This window comes from Gadus macrocephalus, chromosome 9, assembly GCF_031168955.1.
Source record: "Gadus macrocephalus chromosome 9, ASM3116895v1".
Taxonomy (NCBI): Eukaryota; Metazoa; Chordata; class Actinopteri; order Gadiformes; family Gadidae; genus Gadus; species Gadus macrocephalus.
Genome location: NC_082390.1, coordinates 90,513 through 101,939, shown reverse-complemented (window position 1 = coordinate 101,939; position 11,427 = coordinate 90,513). Strand labels below are relative to the sequence as shown.

General features: G+C 46.1%; 1 protein-coding gene across 1 annotated transcript; it reads right to left on the bottom strand.

Annotated features, from left to right (window-relative positions):
- Positions 1–85: 85 nt before the first annotated feature.
- On the bottom strand, positions 86–9,121 carry tph2 (tryptophan hydroxylase 2 (tryptophan 5-monooxygenase)). Its single transcript, XM_060060049.1, has 11 exons — positions 8,816–9,121; positions 7,937–8,071; positions 7,294–7,477; positions 5,247–5,347; positions 4,954–5,021; positions 4,582–4,778; positions 2,954–3,089; positions 2,478–2,604; positions 1,968–2,063; positions 1,149–1,282; positions 86–582 (listed from the first exon to the last, which is right to left on the bottom strand). Exons 1-11 carry the CDS (start codon positions 8,984–8,986, stop codon positions 408–410), a joined length of 1,524 nt encoding a protein of 507 aa, XP_059916032.1. The 5' UTR covers positions 8,987–9,121; the 3' UTR covers positions 86–407.
- Positions 9,122–11,427: the final 2,306 nt, after the last annotated feature.

The following is an 11,427-nucleotide window of genomic DNA, read 5'->3' as shown; positions in this document are numbered from 1 at the left end:
TGTTGGGCCTTGTTCCAGACAGCCCAAGAGGAGAAGTGAATTTGTGTGTCAATTCATGATATTGCATGAAAAAGTACCAAGCATGGAACATCGATTTGGTTTATTATTGAACTTAAATAGAAATGACAGATAGAAATGACAGATAGCAAGCAACATCAACGAGTCCAAGCTACAGAACTGTTTTCTTGGTGTTGTAGATTATCTACTGATGCATGTGATTGTTACGATTACCCATTACACATTTCTTAACATTTATGCAGATACTACTGTGTGTCCTGGTCATATCTTAACATAGAATAGATTAATTAAAGCTCAAGCTAAACCTTTTTCTGGAGCTCTAGTAGAAGCAGTGTGTGTGGCGTCATTACATACAAAGCGAGACAGGGGGCAGCAGAGAGCCGACGAACTCAAATGCCCAAGTAGGTGTTCATTTTGCCCAGAGCATCACACACGGTGGTGAGGTCGCTCCGGAGATCCTGGACCACGTCCTCTATGCTCCGGGTGTCTTTGAGCAGGTCGATGCTCTGGGTGTAAGGGTTGTAGTACACCGAGAAAGGCCTTTTAATAGTCTTGGCAAAATCCCTGTGGAAGCCGAGAAAATATGAGCAATCGAAAGTATTTCATGACCAAAATAAGCTCAGAAAGGTATAAAATAATATGGTAGGCTAGTCAATCATTTAGGAGATTATGAGATCCAAATGAGATGCAGAAAATAACAAAACAACCAACTTCATGCAATTATAAAGAGCACAGAAAATATAAATTATGCTTAAACTAACAGAGAGAGAAAATATAAATTATGCTTAAACTAACAGAGAGCTAGGGCCTACAAACAGGGGTATAAATTAGGTATTTTATTTGTACCGTTGGCAAAAACAGAAATCCCACATTTATAATATTCTATGCAATGTCCATACAATTCTCTATAATATTACACCATTACTTATTATTTGTTTAAGGGAGTTAGAGTTGAGTTTGCTTGCGAATCTGCTCCTTTATCCTACAGCATATCGTATCCGTTGTCAACTTATAAGTGACGTTAAATGTTATAACATCAGCCATCATGGCGTAGCTGATGTTAGGGTTAACCCTAACCCTAACCCTGATATCCTAACCCCTAAGAAAGATCTACCAAGCGGCTTGGTTACCTCATCTTCTCCTTAGCCTCCTCGAAGCTCTCGGAGACAAAGTAGACCTCCTGGAAGGTGGTGATCAGGCACTCCTGGTTGCAGGTGGTCCGCGGGTCAAACATCTTCACACGGGCCTGGTCAGACAGGGCATGCTGCCGGCAACAAGATGGACCCAACAAAGTGTTAGTTCCTCATCTGAAGTAGGTCTTTATATAGTTGTGGTGTACTTGTAGTGTAGTATTGTAATCACGGTGTGAAGTACACTTTACCTTGTTTTATTTAATAAAATAAGAATTTGAGAAAACGATCAAGAAAATATCACAGCACCTTGCTTCAATACATTTTTGTGACAAAATGTCTAGCTATCTCGCTTTTTTAGGATCAGTTTACCCAGCTTCTTAGCGTAGTCTCAAGCTACAAAAAGGCCTGCTAACTCACATTTTATCGCTTCGTTGACCCAGTTTCTTGGATAGTATCAAGTCTCAATTCACATATTTCACTGCACATATTTCATGGCGGGACAGTGCGGATCTAAAAACACGCATAGGCCTACACATATATGCGTGTCTTGCACTGTTTTGTAGCCTTCCTCCATATTATGACCAAATATGATGACCCAAGAGATTAGGGCTCAAGCTTAAAAGACATACAACATAAAAGTGATACAGTATTATTAACTTCCCCATTGTTACGCTCATGTTTATTCCCATGAAAATGTTGAACAAGCTTTCAGTTAAATAAATTGTATTGTTTGTTTGTCACTGTGTTTGACTATGAAGTTCCATTGAACAGAGTCGACTGTACTTCCTGTGTGTCCGCAGGTGTACTGCTACTCACCCTCAGCTCTCCTATAGAAGACAGTAACCCGGCGCCGTAAGCTCTCAGTTGTCCGTCCTGCTTGCACAAGCCAAACTCAATGGTGAAGAAATAGCACTGTGGAGGCAAACCCGTCACACCATGTCAGCCCTTTGCCTCGGTTAAGGTCACTTGCAATCTTTTTTTTTAAGTATTTCCCAGTTTAAAACCAAGGCTTTGGAATTAAAATGTACATTTAGGTAATTTTGCTGATGCCTTTATTCAAAGCGACTTACAACCATTCATTCACACATTCACACACCGACGGGGGAGTCAACCACGCAGCCAGCTTGTAAGGAGCAGTCAGGGTGAGGCGTCTTGCTCTGGGACACCTCGACACTCTAGGAGGAGTAGTGGATCGAACTAGCAGCCTTCCAGTTATCAGTCAACCCGCTCTTCTTCCTGAGCTATAACCTCCTTAGAGAGTTACTATACATTCAGTAACACGGAACGGTGTTGGGTTATTCTTGGGTCATTGGGTGTCAGGCTCACCGTGGCCAGTTTCTGCACGTCCTCATCAGAGGCTCCGAGGGACGCCAGTCCGATCTCCTGGGAGAACTGGGCGAACTTCGGATCGGCCAAGAGCGGCACGTGGCCCAGAAGCTCGTGACACGTGTCTCTGTAAACCACACAGGGGATCGGTTCTGATGAGACACTCAACGTGACACAGAAGACTGCCTTCATAGGAACGACCAAAAGGTTGTATAGACCATGTCTAAATTATATTCAATTTTGACCTTTTCAAATTGACTTTTCGATCATCAATTGAAGACTTCAACACTCGGTGGATCAGTTAACTTCATGGTCACGCCCTGTTCTACAACACCACACCTTTTCGCTGCATTTCTTTTGGCAAGCCAGTGTCTAAACAAATAGCATATTTGTGGTTGATCCCATGCAGGGGCCAATAGCAAGTGCAACAAAGGCCTAAGAGTGATAATAGAAACAGGTCGTAAAGGAGCACCTACGGTTCAGGTGTGTAGAGAGGATCCACACTGTGGCGGATATACTGGGTGCAGTTAAACACCCGATAGGCCAGACCTGCCAAGAAATCTCTGGGCGAGAGGTAGCCGGCTACGGGACGCACAGTGAAGCCAGACCTTTCTGTAACAAAAAGAGAAGCACAAATCATCCATTGGCATACACACCGTGTCTCTACTTGATCCACACAGGAACACACTCTGTCTCTACTTGATCCACACAGGAACACTCTGTCTCTACTTGATCCACACAGGAACACACTCTGTCTCTGCTTGATCCACACAGGAACACACTCTGTCTCTACTTGATCCACACAGGAACACACTCTGTCTCTACTTGATCCACACAGGAACACACTCTGTCTCTGCTTGATCCACACAGGAACACACTCTGTCTCTACTTGATCCACACAGGAACACACTCTGTCTCTACTTGATCCACACAGGAACACACTCTGTCTCTACTTGATCCACACAGGAACACACTCTGTCTCTACTTGATCCACACAGGAACACACTCTGTCTCTACTTGATCCACACAGGAACACTCTGTCTCTACTTGATCCACACAGGAACACACTCTGTCTCTGCTTGATCCACACAGGAACACACTCTGTCTCTACTTGATCCACACAGGAACACACTCTGTCTCTACTTGATCCACACAGGAACACACTCTGTCTCTGCTTGATCCACACAGGAACACACTCTGTCTCTACTTGATCCACACAGGAACACACTCTGTCTCTACTTGATCCACACAGGAACACACTCTGTCTCTACTTGATCCACACAGGAACACACTCTGTCTCTACTTGATCCACACAGGAACACACTCTGTCTCTGCTTGATCCACACAGGAACACACTCGGTCTCTACTTGATCCACACAGGAACACACTCTGTCTCTACTTGATCCACACAGGAACACACTCTGTCTCTACTTGATCCACACAGGAACACACTCTGTCTCTGCTTGATCCACACAGGAACACACTCTGTCTCTGCTTGATCCACACAGGAACACACTCTGTCTCTGCTTGATCCACACAGGAACACACTCTGTCTCTGCTTGATCCACACAGGAACACACTCTGTCTCTGCTTGATCCACACAGGAACACACTCTGTCTCTGCTTGATCCACACAGGAACACACTCTGTCTCTGCTTGATCCACACAGGAACACACTGTCTCTGCTTGATCCACACAGGAACACACTCTGTCTCTGCTTGATCCACACAGGAACACACTCTGTCTCTGCTTGATCCACACAGGAACACACTCTTCAGCCAATATGTTTCATTGTATTTTAAATAAGTGGTGTGTCAAACTCATTTAGAAGTAAGGGCCCGGGAGTGGCATTGAATAATATGGAGGGGCCCCAGACCAAAACAACCACTAAGCACCATTGCAGAGCCATATGCAGAATGTATCAATCGCAAAATGTGCTTATTTTGTGCAAGGTATTGACAGAGTTCAAACCCTATCAACTTCCAGATGTGGCCCATTGACTGTTGAACGGCTCCTCGCCCTGCACCCAACCCTCCAACTAACACGCCCTCGCTCTTTGTGTAATTAGACACTCTAGGATCCCTTCCTGTAAATGTAGACCATACCTCGAAGAAAAACAGAAACGTCTTCCAACTGCGGTATATTGTCCTCTCTGTAACCACAGAACTTGGTCAGGAGGGGGAGGTTTTTGAGGTATTCCCGACAGGCATGGGTGGGGTATAGTTTGGTGAGTTCCCTGAAGACGACGCCCCAAGTTTTGATTTCCTCTTGGGTGTATTCGACGCGAGGGATAGGCTGTCCGCTAGGGGGAGCCAAAGAAGTACATTATTAACCACATAGCCCACTAGGTAAAGGACACCGATATTTTGGTAATCATCAAAATAATCATAGATGAAAAACAATGACTTGCATAAGCCACAAATATTTTATAGAAATATATGACGAATACAGACAGCATATGCAGTTACAAATCTTACGATTTATAATCCATCGCCACCTCCACAAAGTATTTTCTCCGCTGGCGATACACATTGTCCTTGAACCCCTTGAGAGTAAACAGAAAAACTGTAAAGGAGGAGTGGGGATGCACTAGGCTACAAGATATGTGCTGTAATAGGCTACATATTTCCACAGAGTGATCATGAAAACGATGAAGGGCTTCCATGAACTTTGGTTTATTGGCTGAATAAAGCGAGGTTTTCAGCTGCGCTGATCTAGAGGGAAATACATTCTTTAGATCCAAATCCTGAAGAGAACCTTGTTTTCTTACTGGATGATCGGCATCCAGTTCGGACCCGTACATCAACACTCTCTTCGAGCATTGGTCCAGGTCGCAGATCTTCATTGGAAACCACGGAACATCCTCGTCGTCTGGAAGCAAAAGTGAGAAGAGGTGGGGCGGGAAACATGGGAATGTGATCTGGAGCCAAATGCAAACTGGATTGGATGGATCCAAAACATTTGTTTAAATATGAATGTTGATCAAAAGTGAGAATTTTTTTTTTTTTTTTTGTAATTCATGGGTAGAATTATAATGAAATTCCCGTTATTTAATGAATCAATATAGTTTATTGATTATACAAAATCTCTTTGGTAAATCTGCTTCAATGCATAATACAATAATTAGCAACATTGTTATTCCTGTTGCTTTACCGTAATAAAAAAAACAGTTCTTCCCTTTTTTAGAGGCATTATCTTAGGTCACAAAATCAGGTGTTGCCAATAATAACACTAGTTATGGGTGTGCTCCTTTCATGTACCAGGGCACATAGTCCATGGTAAACGTGCTTTACCTTCACGCCTTGAGTCCGCCACCCCTAACCCTGCGTTCACACCAAAAGATGCAAAAAGTTGACGCGCGTCGTGATCCCATTCAAAGTGAATGTAGAGACGCGTTGCTGCTTTGCTGCCGATGCATTTGCTGCCGATAAAACGGGCAGCAAAACTTGATTTGCGGCGCGTCAAAATCTGATTTGCGGCGCGGCATGCGGAGAGCGCGTTCACGTATTTTGCGGCGCGTCAAATGCTGCTCGAGTGGAAATATTTCAACTTTTGCCGCGCCGCAAAAGCTTTGCCTCGCTGCAAACGTGATGACAGCCAATCAGCGTTCAACAGCGTTGTCACTGAGGCGTTGCCACTGAGTGACATGCCGTAACAGCCAATCAGTGTTACTTAAATGGAGGAGAAGATAATAATTGCAGTCTCCGCATACCCGGTGATCTTCAACACCACCGTGGCCAGTTATAAGTGTCCAATACATATATATTTAAGCAATAGATCATTATACCCCCTTCACCGGCCGGCGACCCTCTTCACAGTGGTATAATGAGCACATGCCACTGACTGAATTGATGTATTGCTTTTATACAACGGTTACTATTATGGCGAAACGAAAGTCATAGACACACTACATTTAAAAAGAAACCAAGAAAGTCAAAATAGCCGTTTAATTAAAGAATACAAAATAGTAGTCCCTCCTGGCTGCCGGCCTGCCGCTATGCATCGATGGTCGCTATGCAACACACTTTAGCGTCCCTCCGAGAGAGAAGGCTCCGATAGAGCGGTTCGCCGGCAATTTATCCTATGGAGCAGTTCACTCGCCGTGTGCTGTATACGCTCATTATACAACAGTTGTATAAATATAAGTATAAATGTCCAACCGAGAGATCCTAGCACCGATCCTAGCTAGCAGGTCATCAAACTGGGCTGGAGTCAGCCTCAAATAGCGCTGGAAGCGTTCGCCATCCAGACGGAGCTCCTGCAGAAGACGGTGAAATTCACCGAGCTCTGTACGGCTCCGAATGGTGTCATGAATCCATAAACGACGATGAGCATTCCGACGTCTCTCCCTCTTCCACAACAGGTAAAGAGATATGATGCTCGTAATGTCGGCCATGGTTGTGAATGAATTCAGAAGCACCGCGGGAAAAACTTGCCGCGCATCAAAACTGCGGCGCAGCAAAACTTTTGCGGCGCAGCAAAACCTTTTGACGCGCTGCAAAACTTTTGCGGCGCCGCAAAACTTGATTTGCGGCGCCGCAAAACTTCGGCAGCAACGCGTTCGGGCAGCAAATGCATCTTTTGGTGTGAACGCAGGGTAAGCCCTGGTACATTAAGCAGCAGACCCATGACTAGCCCTCCGCCCTGCGACAGCGCCTCTGTTTAAAGGGGATTCGGCAGGGCTTCTCAACCCTTGCCCGGCTTTGAGGCCTCCCTATATCCAAATGAGTTATCCCCCCCTCCCACCCACTGCTGAGCACCACTCTCCCCCATCGTGTAGCTCAGTCGCCCGGCGGGGTATCTGGAGAGGGGCCTACCAGCCTCAGTGGACCAGAGCTGGGCGGGGGTGTTGTAGGAGATGATGTTGACGTGGTCCTTGAGGTGCTGCAGCAGGTCGTTGAACTCCTTCTTACTGCAGCTGCAGTCGGCGTAGATCTCCACCTCGCGGGCCACGCGCTTGGACTTACGGGACTCGATGTGGTTCAGATTGACATGCTTCTCCTGCGCGGGGAGGGGGAGAGAGGAGGGAGGGGGAGAGAGGAGGAGGAGATGGGAGGGAGAGGAGGAGGTGGAGGAGATGGAAGTTAAGATGGGAGGAGAGGCGATTGGAGGAGAAAGTAGACCGCGGGCATTAGAGGAGGGGTGGGGAGATGAGAGGAATAGAATGGGAGCAAGAGGAGGAGGAGGAGGAGGAGAGATATTATAAGATAACACAAGGAAGGAAATGAATAAACAGAGGCCATGACATGACACGAGTAGAAGAACAACAGGTAAAACAAAAGAAAAAAGGTTGTGAATTCATCGTGAGGGACTGAGAGGAAATGAGAGGAAAAGTCAACAACAGGTTTGCACCGGATGAGACCGAACACCCAGGGGGGATGTGGTGCTAGCAGGGAAGTCCAACATGGATCTGTGTGCAGCTCCGTGCCCAGCGGGAGGCTCTCACCCACACACACCTACCTGGAAGATGCGCAGTGCTTTGAGCAGGCAGCCCACCTCGTCCTTCAGGGAGAACACCACGGCCGTCTGGCCGGACTCCACTGCGTTCTCCTTCTCCGGGTGCTCGTTGATGGGGCAGAAGGAGGACCGCCGGGACTAGACACAGCACAACATTCCCACTGTCAGCTGGAAGACCTCCCGGTCCTGCCCAGCATACTTTAAGTCAACTTAATTAATCTGGAGGAGGACGATCAACCGTGTGTGGAGTAAAACCAAATTAAAACAACTAAGACAGGTGTCCATTTAAAACGAATTAAATTGAATAGTATGTTAGACTGCATTTTCCAAACACATTATGTGTTATCTTGAGACCAAAATGATCCTTTCTCACAATCAAAAATATAGTCAACAAATTCTGCATTCAACAATCAGGCTCAGGTAATGAGTCAGGTAATGTTCCCGATGCCGTCAGGTAATGTACCCGATGCCGTCGGGTAATGTACCCGATGCCGTCGGGTAATGTACCCGATGCCGTCAGGTAATGTACCCGATGCCGTCAGGTAATGTACCCGATGCTTACCGTCCTCAGGACCAGTTCACACTACATTTGCAATGCGCTGAACAAACCAAACAAAGAAGATGCAGGACATCCAGAAGCCATACAGGACTATTAGGATTAGGGTTAGGGTTAACCCTAATCCTAACCCTAACCCTAACCCTAACCCCTACAGGACTATTAGGATTAGGGTTAGGGTTAACCCTAGTCCTAACCCTAACCCTAACCCCTACAGGACTATTAGGATTAGGCAGCCTCTCTCGAGGAGGAACAAGTCCCATAAACCCCCCAAACCAAGGAGGAAGGAGGGAGGAAGAAGAGGAAGAAGAGGGTACGTCTCTCACCATCTGGCCGCCTGTGTGGCGTTGAGGCTGGCCCTGGCCGCGCTGCTCCAACATGGCCGAGTCCAGGGACATCCCCCTGCGGGACCAGTACCTGCTGGAGAACAGCATCATGGCCGGCTGCATCTTGGGCACTGGCTCCAGGACGTCCCTCTTCACATGGGACGAGGCCATGGGGTACCAGTGGGTGTACGAGTACCAGGGCTCCAGTCTCACTGACACCGTGGCCTCAAAATGACCACTGGGGGGGTACGGGGCTCTGGTTGTGTGTGCGTGTGTGTACACTCTCTGTAAAGATAACCACCCGCTCAGCCGCACCAGGTCTGCTTATATAGTGTGACGGAGGATGGGAGGGGCTTCATGGTGTGTGTGTGTGTGTGTGTGTGTGTGTGTGTGTGTGTGTGTGTGTGTGTGTGTGTGTGTGTGTGTGTGTGTGTGTGTGTGTGTGTGTGTGTGTGTGTGTGTGTGTGTGTGTGTGTGTGTGTGTGTGTGTGTGTGTGAGAGTGTGTGTGGCATATCGGATTGTTTTTAATGCAGCTCTATCTTGTTTGTTGATATGGAATCCCAACAGGCGTAGACAGAAGGCTAACTTCATCAGTAGTCTACTTGCACACTACACTGAGGTCTTCTGGGAACATCAACAACAACATGTGCTTGAAAATACAACAAAATAAAGTCTCAAGCAATTGGGATTCGAAAAAATTGGGCAGAACTGACTTTTTCCTTTTCACTGGTTACAGAGATTGCTCAGATACATTAATTATACTGCCAATTTGATTTATTTATCTGCGGTATTGTTTTGGCCTTTTTCTCTTCTGTACCACGGCGTTGATGGCGATGGACAATATTTAAACACGCCTCATTCAGAACCTTTTAAGAGGTTTGACGCACAGAGCTGAATGAACGAGCCAGCACTCATCCGTCAGACAAAGCAGCTTCTACTTTAATTAAAACACACACACGCACGCACACACACACACACACACGCACACACACACACACACACACACACACACACACACACACACACACACACACACACACAGACACACACACACACACACACACACACACACACACACACACACACACACACACACACACACACACACACACAGGGCGAGATAGTACTGATAAGTCACAGTACTGCACATTACGCTATCGAGCATACGGCATGGCAATTTCCTGCCAAACAGGAAATGAAAGGGTAAGGAGATGGGAGAGCGGTGTGGGGCCTCCTTTGTTCCAATGGAGGCTTTATGAGCAGATCGGAGGTAGATACCTGGTCCGTTAGCCAGCCCCCTGTTCCCGCTGTTATACGCAAGAGGCGTCTCCAAATGTCTTCCATCAAAGGACACGGGCAGCACTGCAGAGTGTCAGCTCAGACCTGCCCTGACGCACGCGGCTGCTGTCCGTCAGCCGTGGTTGAAAGTGGAGGCAAAATGCCACGTACAATCTGGCACAACCTTCATCTGAAAGGGGAAACGCTGAGTTAATCTCCAACCGCCGGCGAAATCTGGTAAAAATAAGGAAAATAAATGATGGGCCCACCCCCATAGTAACAACAAGGTCCTTGTGACATTTGGTTGGAATATAAAATACATTCATGCAGCTTGTTGTAGAAAAAACTGAAATCCTTCCTTCATTTAGTAAAATATTGGTGGATTTTGTACACTCACTGTGTGTTAATGGATTAAAGTATTGCGGATAGATAGGTTTGAAAAAAAGAAAGCTAACTGCTTCATCTGGTTGTTTATTAATCTGCTGTAACTATGTACTGCACTGTTTTAATTTGCTTGCAATGGGGTTTATATTTTTGTTTTTCTGTTGGGTACTGGCTTCCCCCTGGGGGATCAATTAAGTTTATCCATCCATCCATCAAGCAATTACTGTCCTTGTAACTCTTTCAACAATGTTGACACTAATGTGTCTCACAACAGGCCTCTTTCTCTGCTCCTGAATAAAGCAGACATGGATTATATTTGAATGATTCTATTCTAAAATGTACAGGTGCCAGTGCCACCAAGAGGGGATGTCATCATACGTGGGAAACAATATCACAGTTGCCGTAGAGATTTGTTTTATTAATGGAGAGATAAAGCTGTAAAGAAAAGGTATGCTCCATGTGGATTGGTATACAGGTTTCTTATGGCACGCACCTTAACCTCGATTCAATGGCAGGTGAGAGCCCAAACCTACAGGAACTTCAAAGAACTCAACCATCATGTTTTTCCTTAGAACAACCCACCAAACAGAACCATTTGTTACGGACAGGTGCATCCCATGTCTCTAGCCATCCTTGGCCAAGGGCACTTCAGTAGTAATTCGTTTTTGTGGTTTGAGGTGATAAGGTGATGCCATTCCCCTTAAAGGTGACATATTATACTACCAAGTGAGAGTGAGATTAGCCGTTATAGGCCGTTTTGAAAATCTGCCTCTTCTGACATCACAAGTGGGCGTGTCCACCTAGATGTGGAGAGATCAGTCTACCAGCCTACCCAGTGGACTGTAGCAAACGTTGGTCATCTATCCGTTATCTATCCATCCGATTTTCAAAACGGCTTGTAATTGCTAATAACTCACTTTGAAACTCTGCACTGCAGTCCTTTGAAACC